The 15,651-nt window shown below is 50.9% G+C and overlaps 2 protein-coding genes across 2 annotated transcripts; one reads left to right on the top strand and one right to left on the bottom strand.

Annotated features, from left to right (window-relative positions):
* Positions 1-1,360: 1,360 nt before the first annotated feature.
* On the top strand, positions 1,361-7,475 carry kel (kelch protein). The gene is made up of 7 exons (XM_003743144.2): positions 1,361-1,662; positions 3,618-3,734; positions 4,650-4,875; positions 5,293-5,565; positions 5,671-5,937; positions 6,127-6,342; positions 6,494-7,475. The coding sequence occupies exons 1-7, from the start codon at positions 1,631-1,633 to the stop codon at positions 7,172-7,174; spliced, it is 1,812 nt and encodes a 603-aa protein (XP_003743192.1). The 5' UTR covers positions 1,361-1,630; the 3' UTR covers positions 7,175-7,475.
* Positions 7,476-7,928: 453 nt separating this feature from the next.
* S2P (membrane-bound transcription factor site-2 protease) lies at positions 7,929-9,814 on the bottom strand. The gene is made up of 3 exons (XM_003743193.2): positions 9,660-9,814; positions 8,911-9,543; positions 7,929-8,777 (listed from the first exon to the last, which is right to left on the bottom strand). The coding sequence occupies exons 1-3, from the start codon at positions 9,812-9,814 to the stop codon at positions 8,141-8,143; spliced, it is 1,425 nt and encodes a 474-aa protein (XP_003743241.1). The 3' UTR covers positions 7,929-8,140.
* Between the last annotated feature and the right edge of the window lie 5,837 nt (positions 9,815-15,651).

Here is a 15,651-nt window from a genome sequence, read left to right as displayed (position 1 = left end):
TTGATTCGGGTCAAACGGAAAACCCTTTCCTGAACGCCGGAATCATCGCTTGGGTATAGGAGCTGACGCGCAAGGGAGATCATCCCCTTTCGGCTGCGAGTTAAGTGCTCCATGACTTCAGAGAAAGGAAGATCGGTGGAGCCATTGTCGGGAATAGGTACCCCGATACTCGAAATAGCTCTCATAGTTCATGAGCGTCCAATCAGAGCTCTCAAGGACCGCATACGTTCTATGTTCTAGGCTTTGGTATCGTCATGGGTCAGCTTGCCCAGTCTCGGGATGGAGTTCCTCAGGGGATAATCTCGTCCCGAAACATGGAGAATGTCCTCGTGCTCAGGAGGGAAAGCGCGCTATCGATAGTTGCCGAGCGATCATCCGGGGTTTGGATGGCCGGTCGCCCGATACTGCATCAGGGAGGATAAATCCTCTTCGGCATCCATACTAGGGCTGACCTCGCGCCGTCCGGCGGTCTCTCAGAAGTCTACCTTCGAAAATGTGGCTTCTCCCTGCAAAGCATCGGGTTCCCCGCGTCTGTCGCGGAGTAGAGCTCGACAGCTAATTCAATTCGACTGAATGCTTCCTCGGGCTTGGTTCCACTTTCGATTCCCGGGCATGCCGTTCTAGAGATACATATGGAAAAGATCGTGTTAACAGACTCAATCAGGTAGTTGCTTTCTATAATGATCGGCTGCGTAGACCCTCTCACCCGGCATCGGAGCAATGCCGCATAACCAACAGGACTGTTTGATCAGTCTCCAAAAATCGCGGCTCGAACACCAGCGCCAGCAAATGTTATCCCGCTCTCCGTTCGCAGTTGTCGGATCCGATTGGATGGACCTTTTCTTGTCCGGTGTGACTCGGATTCCTACCGTCGTGGAAATCCTACCCTCTCATTCAGCGATGGTATCGCGTTGGAGTTCAATCCCTCCTGCCGAAAATCTGGAAGCTTTCTGCTGCCAAAGGATTGTGAGTCCAGGAACGCCCGAGTCAGGAATAAAGTTTGATGTCATGCACCTTACCCCCAATACAGCATCGGCTTTATAAATGGAACTATTCAGACAACCGCTCGCTGAGTCGATGATGCAATATCGGTTGAGGATACTCCAGTCCTCTAGTCTCGAGTGGATGCTACCATTCACCTTGAACCAAATCACTTTTATCTGATTTCGAGGCTTTTGCCCAAATACTGGCATTATTCCGCGAACTCTGCAGTTGAAGTGAGAGGTCCTCCACGAGTAGGATCAAAACATACACCCAAGGGATCCACATAGAATTTGAGTGTTGGCGCTCGTGATCCTCTCTCAACAGTCGTCGTCCTCCTCCTCGTCGTCGTTGTGGCCGCAGCAGCGGTGGCATCGTCAAACACAGAAACAGTGGACAAGCGGCGAGTCGCCGTGTTGAAGCGAAACCCACACAAAACAAGAAGAACAAGAGCGACTATCGTCACAGGATTCCCGTTAACGGGAGCCAAGGAAAGAAGCCCTTCGATCCGTGCTCCGGAAGTTACGAAACATCGAGCTTGTGGGTTCAAAGGAGGAGCAGTCTTTTGTGTGCACCAGGCGCAACTGCGTGATTCAGAGGATTGGGTGGAACGAGTTTGTGCTTTTTGGCTCGATGCCACACCGTTAAGATGTCGATGCCGGAGTCCTCGGACTATCTCACGTAAGTTTCCATCGCTTCAACCACCCTGTCCCTCTACCTCACCTACCGAGATCATATGTTCTGTGGTCGAATGGAACGAGCGACGGGACTGCAAACCTCAGAGGATCTCGATTTTATTCCGAAGTCTCCGAGGACCGACAACGTTATCGATAATCCCTCTATACATTCGACGCGATGATCGGATTAGTGAATTCAATGGCATTGCTTTCGGGAAAGCCTCCCAAGTCAAGGATTGTGATCGAATGCTGCGGCGTCATACAATATGGAATCTGTCACAGTGCTCGATGCTTCCACGAGCAATCGGATACTACGTCGTCGATAGCGAATCGAAAGTTTGATTTCAAGCTCGACGGAACTGAGAGATAAACTGCAGGAACAGACGGCTGAGGATCGAGCGAGGCTCGGAGAGAATGGAAAACCGTGTGGAATCCCGTTCGAAAGTAGGGCGGAAAGCGGAACTGCATTGTTTCATGACAATTGCATTGTCGAGTACTTTTCCAGTGAGCTGCTAGTGTCGCGTCGCTGGAGCGAACTCTGGAACAAGTTCGTCTCGCCTGTGGCGGCAACCTCGATTCGGACCTGGGAGTTCGGAAAAAAAGCCACCCCGCATCGCTTCACCGCGGAATCGCCGCGCAAATTCGGGGTAAAGGGGTTGAATCGCTGCGGAGATCGCTCAGTCTCGAGGCGGGGCTCTGATATTCTCCGAGCGGAGACAATTAGTGACGATGATCAAGCATCGGTTTACATTCAACATTGTAATCTTGCGGGGTCGGGTACTCGGCGCCGGCTTTCCGCGAGTTCTGCAGAGATCTGGCGGGCTATGGGCACCTTGTGTGCCATCCATGGGGCTCGTGAGAAGTGGAGGGCTGCGCGAAGAAGTTTCATTACTGAGTCGCTTTCTTTCCGCGCTCACCTTGGCGTCGCCTGTCTCAGAGCGTTCAAGCGTTCAAAATGATGATTCTTAATCGACGCCGTTTTCTGGCGATCTATACTCTGGAAGGTGACCGCAGCCCGGAGGTATCGATTCTTCCAAGCTCGTGGTAGCTGGTTGGTGGCGTGTAGCAGAAGCGTCATCCGCGAATAGCTCCACGATGAGCGAGAACGCTAGTTTTCAAGTCCAATGTTTCATCGGCGCCAAGGCCAACAGAATTTCCGGCATCAGGAAGCGGGAGGCGAACATGTTTCGAATTGCGACGCTTCGCTGACAATGCTCGTATGCGCAAAGAGCGAAGAGTGGAACAAGAGACTTTTTCTCTGGATGAAGACGAAACTTCAAGATTCGATCTAACTTCGCTCATAGATGCGCTATGCTCGTCGGAGCTCCTTAGGCGATCTTTCTTGGATAACTTCGTCAATCTCGAAGCCTTCCGGAATATGGGGCTCCTGACGATCGCGTGGCACTGTTGTGTATCCCATCGTCCATCACTGTACGACTCCTCGCCGTAAGCTCAGTCGCGCGAAAACCCTCGGTATCGCAATGGCTCACTTAACTCGAGAAGCAACATCCTCAAGCTCTACTCTCAAAATTTACTGCCTACTGTCGAGATATTTCAAGACGTACTGAGGAACTAGGAGCAGACGACGATCGCGGAGTGGAAAACGCCTTATGCCGATAACCCGTTTCCCGAGAAATATGAGAGCCTCGAAAGTTTCACAAGGGAAGTCCTCGAGGTGATGAGCGAGCTCGGAATTGAAACTTGTCTCAAATGTTGGGTCTCTGATATTTGAAAAAATGTGAAATGTGGAACGGTTGAATAATATTCTGTTTCTCTCCTAGTCTTTCTGGTCAGTCAGAGGTGCGATACAACACAGCTCTTCTTTGTCTCCATCCTCGAGGGGACTATCCTGACGTATTCTTGAGCAATACTTTTAGTCGTAGGCGGGGAACATGCGTTAATCTTATAACGGCTCAGTCGTGGAAGGAAATCATCTCGAGGTGAATTCTCTTATTGCAGGCAATCGGATTTGGCATTGAAATTAGATCAAAATGTCGAACCCCGCGGTCCACCGATGCCGTATCGGAACCCTGAACACTCGAAGAAAGCGTTTGAGACCATGAATCAACTGCGAAAGTGAGTTTTTCTTCAGCGAAACGCCATATTCACGATTTCTCTGCGGAGGTTTATTGGTCACCTTCCAATCGTGACGAAACCAGAATATTGTCTGGGAATTGCTCGTCAACCTACTTCACTTCCTCGGTAATCGAGTGGCAAACTTATCAATGGCTGAAATCTTGTCGGCAATTCTGGCATCGGAATAGAGGAAAGCCCACCAATACCGCCATCAGAACAGCTCAAGATCAGCTTCCTCTACTTTGCACAAAATCTTCCTTGTTCGCTTTGATCGTTTCAATACCTTCTTGAAGGTTCTCGAAAAGCTCCGGGTGCCGCAATATGATTCTGTGGTGGATTAATATGAGTGAAAGCTCAACAAGCTCGATTGATCTCGTCGGGCTGCGTCCTCGAAGCTTACGCTCACAGAAAGTTTGATCCAATTCGGGACAATGATTCTACTGTCAGTCATTTTGTCAGGCTCATATGAACTGCGAGGAGGCGTTCGGTGCGAGTCTGGGATTGGGAAGTACATAGAGGACCTCACGTTGCTCCGTCCGACTTTGATTATCATCGTCTGACAAGGACGGAGCATTCTACGGCTCTACTGTTGTCTGATATCCTGAAAATCATCGACTGTCGAGCAAATGAGTTCTTCGACACATAGCAGTGGAAAATTGTAAAAGAGGATACATTGTCTGTGCTTACGGATCGCGTGGGGCTGGCCTAGTGACACGAGCGAAATCGACGACCCGCTTTCATTTTCCTCCCGTGGAATTGCGAGGGTGTCGGTCGGATTGAGCTCACAACTGCGGCATGCATACCTAGCGTACATCGATTACGTCTCCTCCATCTACTTCTGTCACAGAATATTTTAGCCCTCCGAAGAAACCGAACCTTCTGATTAGGCTAACACTCCCTCTCATACTCCTTCAGACAAGGACTACTATGCGATGTGACCCTCGTAGCAGGACGCGTCGAGGCTCCTGCTCATAAAATGTTGCTCGCATCCTGCTCCGCCTATTTTTATGCGATGTTCACGGCTTTCGAAGAACAACGACAGGATCGAATTACCCTTCAAAGTCTCGAGGGAGAGGCTCTGCTCCTATTGCTTGATTATATGTACACAAGTCAAATTCATGTGAACGAAGAAAACGTACAGGTGAGTCTTCTTTTCGAGACAGCCTCAGATGGAGTTTCGAACCCAGAAGCAACAATCCAAGATGCTCAACGATGCATAAGTGCCTCCATGGGTGGAGACTATCTCAGCTATTTTTTGACGAGCACGACCCTCTCGGAATTGCTTCGGGTGTGGTCCAACCATGAGCATTTGTAGCTGAGTGTCCATATTGCTTTATTCCGATGGAGTGATGTCATCATCAGTCAGATTCCGCGCGGGGGAAATGTTGGAAATTTTTCATAGTTCCATATGCTGCGTATTCGGCGGTTAATGGAATATTCGAGGAAGCGTGTCGCTTTTGAGTTGGACTGTGTTGAGATAACTGCTGCTCCTCGGACGAGAATATAGGTCTCGACTCGGAATAACGGAAGTTCAAGACATGTTTTTCCTCTTTCGCAGCTGGTCCTTCCGGCAGCGAACATTCTTCAGTTGACCGATGTTAAGAATGCCTGTTGTGGTTTCCTGCATCATCAGCTCCATCCGTCCAATTGCTTAGGCATCCGTAGCTTCGCCGATATTCACGGATGTCACAAGCTCGTTGCTCTGGCTGACAGTTTCATTGAGCAGAACTTCGTCGAAGTGGTACAGCACGAAGAATTTCTCACTCTCACCGCGAGCCAAGTCGCTCAGCTTATCCGCAGCGACAAACTCAGCGTACCTAGCGAAGAACAGGTGAGTCGCTTCTTCCTTATCACACGTCGCTTAGTGCTGTCTCGTGTAAGACAGATAGAACTTCTGCTGTAGACGTTCCAGGTTCTCACTCGTTCCGCATTGCAGGTGTATAATGCGGTCATGTTCTGGGTTCGGTTCGACCCGAGCACGCGACAAAAAGAACTGGTTGATCTCATGCCGCATGTGAGGCTGCCGCTCCTCCCTCAGAATTTCCTCGTTACCAGAGTCGAGTCAGATTTGAAGAAGAATCACGATTGTAAAGATTTGCTCATCGAGGCGATGAAATACCATTTGCTTAAGGACGACGAAAAACATGTTTTCGAAGCAAGTGTATCCCGAGCCAAACCAAGACAACCAAGAGGCAAACCCAAGGTCAGCGTTCTGGATTCATTCCCCGATAAGCTGGCTTTAGAGCTATCAAAGATCGTGCCTTCCCTATGTCTGGAGATACTGAAGATTTTCGGTGCTGGCGATTTTCCTCACACGACCCTCGGAGCAGGACATGACCTCGAGGGAAATTGATGATTAGCAGTACTTCATGACTGTTGATTCCGTCTCCAGATCCTCATGGTTGTTGGCGGCCAAGCTCCCAAAGCCATACGATCAGTTGAAGGATACGATTTCAAAAGGGATCGATGGATCAATCTGCCTGATCTCCCGTCAAGAAGATGTCGAGCCGGAATCGCCGTTCTAAATGGGCAAGTTTATGCCGTCGGTGGTTTCAACGGATCTCTAAGGGTGCGGACAGTGGACCTCTACGACCCCCAGCGTGACCAGGTCTGTTCCTTTCTTGTTTTTCGCATCTCGAATAAGCGAGAAGACCCATCCATATATCGGCATGGGATCAGAGTGAAATACGAATATCAGTAGAGCCATCTCATCTTACACACCTTATCGTGACCCTAGATCATTTCGATTTTCATTGCAGTGGACGCAGACCGCCCAGTTGGAGGCGCGACGATCAACTCTTGGGGTTGCTGTTCTGAACAACGTCATTTACGCGGTTGGAGGTTTCGACGGCGCTACAGGATTGAATAGCGCCGAATGCTATGACGCGAAGCTCTCAGAATGGAAGGAGATACCGCCCATGTCGATCAGGCGCAGCAGCGTAGGTGTGGGGGTTCTCGCGGGGCTCCTCTACGCAATCGGCGGTTACGATGGCGCCAGCAGACAGTGCCTCAACTCGGTCGAGGTTTACGATCCTAAATTAAACGAGTGGAAAGCGTGCACGAATATGATTTGGCGGAGGAGTGGAGCCGGAGTCGGCGTGCTTGGGGACTTACTGTACGCAGTCGGAGGACACGATGGACCTGTGGTCCGGAAGAGCGTTGAATGCTACTGCCCGAGCAAACAAACGTGGACTTGCATTCCCGATATGATGTTAGCTCGTCGGAATGCTGGAGTTATAGCGCACGACGGCTTACTATACGTGGTTGGTGGCGATGACGGAACTTGCAACTTGGCGAGCGTGGAAGTCTACGACCCTAAAACGAACTCGTGGAGCATGTTGAACAGCTTTATGCAACAAGGACGAAGCTACGCGGGAGTGGCGATCATAGACAGTCCTGTCAAAGACAAATGGACCTGCAATGAATTGAATCCGTTCTAGTCATCGCAACCTCACAGAGCCTCGTGGTTACGTGGGGATCTGGACAGATATCCCGTTTCGTTGGTGGCCTCCCGCTCCATTTCTCCTCTGGATCCCGACAGCGGAAAGGTGGGGCTCATCCGCCGGGACCGAACAATCTACCGTACCGTGTACACACCATGCCTACTCTTATTCGTGGAGAAGAATCTCGTTCAGATAGTGTGCAATAGTCTAGGAAGATGGAAAGACAATCTTGCCCACTTCGGTGATCGGAAAACTCACGTAAAGATCTTTAGACTTCGCTCATGAGCTCCGATATTGTACATATCCGAATAAATGACGCTTTGTTTCCATATATATCTAAGGTCGAGTCCCCCTCTAGTGTAGAATCGAGCCATCCAGCTCGCGGCATGAGTTGTCTCAAGACCTGCCGGATCGCCGATACGGGTCAGTGTCGACGACTAGATCCTCTAGGGAAGGAGGTTGATTGCTGGGAGTCAAGCTCCATGATGGGGAGGGGGTTGGTAATTCAAATGGCTCAGTCGATCTCATCCATGTATTCATCCAATTCTTTCTGTCGTACTTAAATGTCTGAATCTGAACGATCGTTCACAGACAGGCGTCACAAAAGGCTCTCATGCAAGGTCACGTGTAGAAACGGTATGGTTTTGGCTGGCCACACAAATCCTCAGAGATTTTCTGCACACAGCAGCCCTTGTGAGATGAGATAAGATATAATATACACCCAGTACCGACTTCGATCCTTCAAGAAGAGAACTGACTGACTGACTGAGCTCAACAGGATCATAACACATGACTCCCAGCTGCCTGTCTTCTCCTGCGAAACGACGGGAATGCGAGAATTCGGGGTCTTCCTTCGAACGGGACATCGGAGCGCAGATCAGCGGAAATTGGGCGCCTTTCAATCTCCGACGATTCCTGCATCCCGAAGCGTGACTCTTCTCCAGTAGTCCATACTCGAGAAATTCAGATAATATAAAACAGTTTTCGAAGACCTAGAGTCACCGTGACTCCCACTAACGTCGTGCCGATGAACATTATAACATTATACAGCCTTTGATTACGTGTTGGACTCCTGCGTCCCCACAATAGTTCAATGAGAGCGCTCAAGATCCACGTTCCGTCTAACGAGTAGCACGGCATGAGATTGAGGAAAGCCAGAGCGCCAGAAAAGGACATCACATATTTGAGAAAGGTTTCCCAGTAAAAAAGAGTCTGTACAGAAACTATCGGAGTCCTAGGCACGTAAGGCGCAACCCTGACGAACTTCCAGAGATGCTCAGGGGGGCCGAGGAAGAGCATGTCCTGACGAACGTTCGCTCGATGTATGATGACGAGCCGGTGCTTCGGATGAGGCAGTTTAGGCGTCGCGCAGACTTCGGTCTCCCCGCACGTGGTTTCGTTCAGGCAAGGACGCGTGAATTTTATGATCGTTCTCCGGGCTGACAGGCACTCTTCTGAACTCCTGAAGGATGGTTGGAGGCTGAAGCAGAGCTCGGATCCTGATTCCAGGCCGGAACAGCAAGAATTGCTCGCGGAAGTGGCCGCGCCAACGACGTAGTTCCGCTCTAGACAACCGCCCAATTGGGGCTGTCGCATGTACCTGTCGAGGGTAGTGATAGATAATTTTCCATGTTTTTCTTGTCGTTTGCCAATGAGGATTGCACGAACCAATGGTCGGAAGACATCTTGTTTCAAATGTTTTTTTCAAAAAAAACCGAATCTCTGATACTAACAGCATGAGACAAGTCTGCCAGTCGTTGTAGCCGTCAACCTTGCATTCGTTCACGGAGAGAATCTCATCGCCGGGCCAGAGTCCCGAAGGCCCGTCTGCACCACTATCGGGCACAACGGATACCACCGAGACCCCGGCGCGGAAAACAGGAGTCAGGACCACGGGATCGACTACAAGGAGCGTCCAAGCTACGGCGGCTATGACTAAATTGTGCCATATCCCCGCGCTGAAGATCTTGATGCGTCTCCACGGTGAGACCTTGCTCAGAACTTCCGACGACAGGTCGACGTAAGCACCCGGGAATATTATGATTATGAATGCTCCAACTTTGTTTATTCTAACACCTTCCCACGAAGCAGCTAAAGCGTGTCCGAACTCGTGGAGCACGCCGCAAAGGACCAACGTGCTCAGGTAAAAGGGCAAGTCGGACAGGGGAATGTTGACTCCGGGAAGGACAGGCGTGAGATCCATCGATGACGAAGACGGCGCGGCATAGAGAATTTCAGAGACCAGGGACGCAACCGTTCGTATCAAGAATATGAACGAGACCGGCATAAGGCATAGGGAGACAATGGTCCCTACTTCGAACCACTGGGACTGTCGCCGGCTGTTGCAATTGAAATAGTGATTCAATCTAAGGCGAGGGAAGAGAAAGAATCATTAAATTGCTCCGATTTTTGGCGAGGAGGGAGATATTCAGGAAGGTTAATGATGAGTGCGTGGAACAATGTCTGTACCAAACTCTCTCACCTTGTCGTGAACCATTCTATGCGGAATGATTTCACCTCTAGATTTCGGTAACTTAAAAAATCTATGTAAGGTTGACACATGCAAGATCTTAGTATAAGATCTGTGAGATTGAGCAGCGTCCAGATGGACACCGTCAACACGATAAATGTGAGCATGGTTTCGATGGGGACAGAAACTTCACGTCTCCGTCATGGACTCATCCTGCTCCGATCATTTTTGGCACACTGAAAGGAGAGGATTGTGATGATTGATAATGACTTCCGTGGTATGGCTTCAGAACGGACGCGAATAATCATGGGCATTGCATCGAATAGTCATCATTCCCATCCGACATCGATCGAGGGTAAAAAAGACATGAGGGGAACACTCCGAGGGCCAGAGATCAAATTTGGAGCGGGACGAGCAAGCGGATCCCGTTCAGGAGAACGGAATGATCGGACAGACATTCAGTTCTTCCCTTCGGCATTCCCAGGGTTCGAAAGGTCACAGAAGGATAGAATTTTTTTCCTTGCAGGAAGCAGAAGCATCAAAGCTTCCCCCCCTACGGATGCATGTTTATTTGTGAATATTCACACAGATATATGAACGATGACGGGAATCCCGTCGGGTCTCGAGTCTCGATCCTCAAGAGATTCATTCAAATGCCGCATCAGCTGTTCTGGACTCGAACCGGAATCATCTGGTATCAGCTGATCCGGCTCCAGGACAGTATCTTCGGAATGGTGATAATCTATCGGGATCAGCTTCCGACCACTGCAAGGGGAATGCCCGAACTTCGAAGTGTTTCAAGTTGCTAACCTGTCTACATCAGGTGGCTGTCAAAGATGGTGAGCAACTCCACGCGCTCCCGAGTTCGACGCAATACAACGTGTAATGCCGAAACAGCGGCGTTCCCAGTCTCTCACCTCGCCGCTGCGGCCGCTGAACCTGCTGCTGTGCGGTCCGCTGACGCCGTCAAGACGTTATTGGTCCGAGGGCGATGCCTGCGACCATGAATACTCGAGTCGAATATCAGATCCCCAAGCAGCCCGATCCTAAATCGAAACCGATTTCGGACTGGGAATCCTTCCGGGGCTCTCCCGTCTATCATCTGCAAAGCATGCATCTCAAGTATTTGCCCGCGCCGGCGGGCTTAGCGGGGGAATCGAGCTAGGTTCTCTCTCAAGCTGCGGCGGGCAGTATGAATTTTCCATCGGGAGCTCCATTCCAAGCAACCCTCCGCGTATCGGCAAGCATCCTCTGAAGCCGCCCGAGTCGATGGTCGGACGGCGTTCTAGGCGCTCGGTCAAGCAGCGCGACTCCTTACGGAGGGAGTACAAAATTCGGCTTCGAGGACTACCACAAGAACGAGTCCTCAAAGTGAGACCTCCCCCTATTTCGACTTCCCGTGGGATGAGGGAGTCGATGGGGAAGGAATATAAATGCTTTTTCACGCGACCCGCGTGCAGGGCCAGGAGACAGACTCAGTGAATGGAATGAAGTCATAAGTCAGACTGCAGACGGACTCGCAGCAGGATATCCCCTCCACACTCCACGGCCATGATGACCGTGATCTCTGCCGGGAAGGAAATAATTATGCGACTCTCCGGTCCTTTCGTGTTTTTGCAGCTCTGTCAGAATTAGGCGGCAGTGAAAGGTGTTGATGCATCGCCGAAAGCGGTCGCAGTCGCCGAATTCCGATTCTTGACCTTCTGTCCTATCGCTCACGATCATCGAGTGAAACAACTGAGAGAACCCGATGCTTCGCGGATTCAATCGAATATCCGTTCCTGATTGGGACAACATTCGGGCATTGTAACATTCGGGCTACCGAAGCTCTCTGCCTGACAGCCTACTGCGGTCCAGACTCCGAACTGCTTAATTATGAGGAATTAACATTGAGAGGATTCGAGAGACTGGAACCTACAGAGTCGAATCCTTTCCTCGGAAGGGTTGCCGGAGTTTTGTCGAGATCTTTCCAATCGTCAAAACGCAACGATTCCTCGGACAGTCTCCCGCCAAGAGGGAGGTCGTCGGGTGACTTTCAGCTCCGTCCTCTGTAAGTCATCCCGGCCGACCCGTCTTGATGAGCGCTCTTGCGAACGCGCGAGAAAACGGAGACACCGATCAAACCCGAGAAAATCATGGTCTTTCGGTATAGTGTTTGATGAAGGGATTCCTGACGATATCTTCTCCGTCGGTAAGGTCACGGAACACCTGACTTCCGGGAGACTCGGGCACCGACTCATGGTCAATAGCCCTGCCACTTCACGGGAGGTTGGCGAATACCCGCCCCCGCAAATGGTGGTCTTGGAGGGGGACGATTGTCTTTGCCATTCCCAAAGGGACGGTATGGAAATTCTGCATCAGTCCGCTTCATGTGATGCGTACGGCGGAGGCCCACGGGGTAGTTTTCCATAATGGAAGAGATACATATTTAATGCATTCTCTGACTGGGATCGTTCCCGCCTTCCGCAGAACAGCGAAGCTCTAAACACATCACGAGCCCGAAGAGTTGGTTGTGGAGTGATCTCGAATCCCGTGGTGTACTATCCGGACACGCATCACTGTATATAGTCAAATGACCACTCGAGAAGTGGCCGGACATCATCCCGTAGAATATCCTCAGAATAAATGAGGCGTCCCGGTGAAGGAGAGGAGAACGTCAAGAATGTTGAGCGGGAGGAAGGACAACGTCCTGGAGCACCCCGTCCGAATCGGGAGTCGCCAGAAGAAAATCCGGTCGCGGCAGGATGAGGATGGAGAGAGATCCTAGTTCCCCGCGGTAGGGAAGAAATGTCCAATCTCGTCCAGATCCGGAAGGGAGCAGGAAAAAGAACCTCCGATGACATTGAGATGAATCTGACCATGAGCATACTGCAAAACTCGAAGACCGCCTCTATATTCATAGCGCTCATTGACCCTCCCGAGTAGAGAAGCTTCGAGAGAGCAAGTGCAAAGAGCAGTCCGCCTCGGATCTCGTGATTTGGCCTGAAATCGCCTGATATCCTCCCGTTTCTTAACCCCCATTGATTCCGGGAGCCGTAATGCCCCGTGACAGCACCCGTAACGGCATTTACGTTTGCAAGCCGGAATGAGCGCTCGAGTCTCGCCGGTAAATCACAGTGCGGACAACTCGAAGGGGCCTTGACCGTGACCCCCGATGGTTTTACCTTTACAAGGATTTCGATATTCTCGTCGCATTCTGGGCCCCAATTCAAGTCATTCTCCGCTATTCGAGCGTGAAGTTTACTTCTAGTTAGAAAACTGAGCCTTTTACGGGGAGGTGGGGGTGCAGCGGATTGAGCTGCCAAAATATATGAATTGAATCGAGCGGGAAGCTGACGACTTTCTGCAACAGTATCGATGATGTTCTGGACATTCGGAGCCAAGCTACAAGCTCCGAAGTCGCCGAGACTCGGAAGTCGCGACGGGAAGTACGAAAAAGCGAAGCCGACCCCTTGTTTTGATTTGAGCAAGCGGCCTGACGTTAAGGTTGTCTGCACTGTGGTGATGCAGATCTGTTTACATCTCGGTCCGTGCTTGTTTCGCTAGCGTGTCCTCGCAGCACGTTTTCTACGTTAAATCAGGGCTGTTGCATCGTGCGGACGGTTAAGTGATTCTCCAGTACACCATTGTCCTCCTGGATGGCTCGAAGAGCAGAAGTAAGCAGAAGTTTGAAGCTTTAGCCGTAAGCGTTCCGTGCCACTGTCTCCGACTGTCTAACTCACTGACTGACTGCCAGCAGTGAGTGAGTGAGTGTGGTGTGTCTATGACAAATGGATATTCTCGTGATTGCGATTTTCCCGGATGAATTGTACGCCTTATGAGGAGTACTCGTTCCGAGAGCTCCAAGACGGGGACGCAGCGATGAATCCTAGAGAGCGGTTGCGAGCGATGACCGGGTATCGGCTCTGTCGAGTTTGAAGTATGCTGGTTAGGCCTAGCCTCCCTGTTTATATGAATGCGCGATCTCAGCTGAGTTCGTTCAATTTCGAAGTGCGGCTGAAAGTGTTCGGTGTTTGAGCCATCGGTTCCCGAAGTGTATTTCGCGAAGCGTTGAAGCCGCCGTACTTTGTAGCGCCTGCAGCGCAACGGAGATGGACGTCCGCCGTCGCTAGGGTCACTGCACTGCGAACGAACCCACTCCTCCAGCACCGTCTAGACAACGCTTCTCTTTACCTTTTGCTGTTGTGCCATGTGGTCACCGCAGTAACTTGGAATACAGGTGAATCGTGCGACTCAGTGCCTTAGGAAATCGTCGATTACGTCAAGGAGCCGATCAATCAATGCAAAATGCGTACGTAATTTGGAGTTTTCAACCGGAGATCGCCTCAGGTTGTCATGGTTATTGAACTGAGCCCCGAGCAGCAATCGCTGTGTACTCAGCTTGAGGGGCCCATGCAGCTACCATGGAATTGTACCAGTGCCATTCTTGTCGGCAGTCGGTCCCAAAACGTTGATGATCGCCTACAATCAGGTAGTCAATGGGAGCTTTCAAGTCCGAGGTGTTGCCCACCACACGAAAATGACGAGAAAACCGCTGGTGTCTGTGCATCGGTGCTCGCGGCGTTCGACACGACGGTGGAGTCGAATGCGATAATTTCTGTCGCGGGCCGGCTCGCAATCCATATCGAACGCGAGATCGAGATCTCCTCGAGATTCGCGTACAGGGCTCGCGAAGCGTCAATCAGAGCGGCAAGCTCAAACCGAGAGGTATGCGTGAGCCGGGAAGAGAGCGAGTGAGAGGCTACGTGCGAGTATTTTTAGCGGCGATATTCGGGCGTTTGATAGACTCGAAGGATAAAGAGATGGATCAACGATAGTGGCGATTGGAGCGTTCTTGAAAAGGTCGGGAAGAGGAATCCTCACAAGTGCTCGTAGTAAAACAGCGTGGTAGAATGAGACGTGGGGTCCCTTGAACTTGCCGGAGTATCTCTCGAGGCTCGACTTTTCCATTTGGGTCTGTTTTCGCGGTCTGGGATGAGACCAGCCCATTTGGTTAGCTCCTTCCCTCTGAGCGACCCGAGCCCATGATTTCTATAAATCTTCTGTGTCTAGAATCAAAACTCGGATAGACCACGTGAGGGTGAGTACTTCTCCTCGATGAATACCACGTCTCGGTCATGAGTTGAGTTTCGGTAGTTACCCCTTACTCATGCGGCGTCGTTGCGTCAGCGGGCGGACATCGGAAGGTCATTGGAGTTCACACCAGACAAAAGCCTTCAGAAGACATTTGTTCAACATGTGCATTTTTGCTCGACGCCAGCTGGGCACTGAGATCAGACTTCTTCCTTCCGAAGAGTTGATAGGGGCAAATCGAAGAGGGAATTTTCGGAATTCCGTTTTGACGGGTACTCGGGGAAATCGGGCTCGGTAAATCGGAGGAGGTGAAGCCCCGGCTCGCGACGTCCCTCGAAGTACTCCCGACGTATTCCGAATATCTTTCGACGGGCTGAAGAAGGGAAAAAATGAAGATGCGCACGACGTGGTCCAACCAGAGAGAAACCCGAAGAGCTTCAGAAAATTTGTTTCGTCGTCAACTTTCGATGCGGGCTCGGGTATGAACCTCTCGGGTTTTTCAAGCTTCGCTTCATATACGACTTCTCAACGAGTTGTACACATATCGCGTAAGCGGCGGAGTTCTCTTTGATTCTCGTCGGTTTTTTGAACGCACTATGCTCTTCCGAGCTGTCCGATTTTCTGGACGCTCGCACTTCTGCGCTGTCAGCGAAAGTGTCTCTGGGCAAACCTTGATGAGTCGTCGACCCCAACGTCTTGACTGAGCGGCCAGCCAGCAAGCCACCAGGCAAGCAAGCAAGCGGGCGTCCAGACCGACAAAGAGCTTTAGAACGTCTTTGCAGCCGCCGCCGCCGGTGTAGTTGCTGTCTCAACCGGTATGGCTATGGAAGTTCGAAGAAGAACGATGCTTCTACAATCGCGGCGAGGATCTCTGACTCATGTAGAGCGATGACGATTCGACGACAGCGTACTTTGCATAGGCTCAATGATT

This window comes from Galendromus occidentalis, unplaced genomic scaffold (assembly GCF_000255335.2).
Source record: "Galendromus occidentalis unplaced genomic scaffold, Mocc_1.1 scf7180000077440, whole genome shotgun sequence".
Classification (NCBI taxonomy): domain Eukaryota; kingdom Metazoa; phylum Arthropoda; class Arachnida; order Mesostigmata; family Phytoseiidae; genus Galendromus; species Galendromus occidentalis.
The sequence above is the reverse complement of the archived record's forward strand: the minus strand, read 5'-3'. Positions and strand labels throughout refer to the sequence as shown.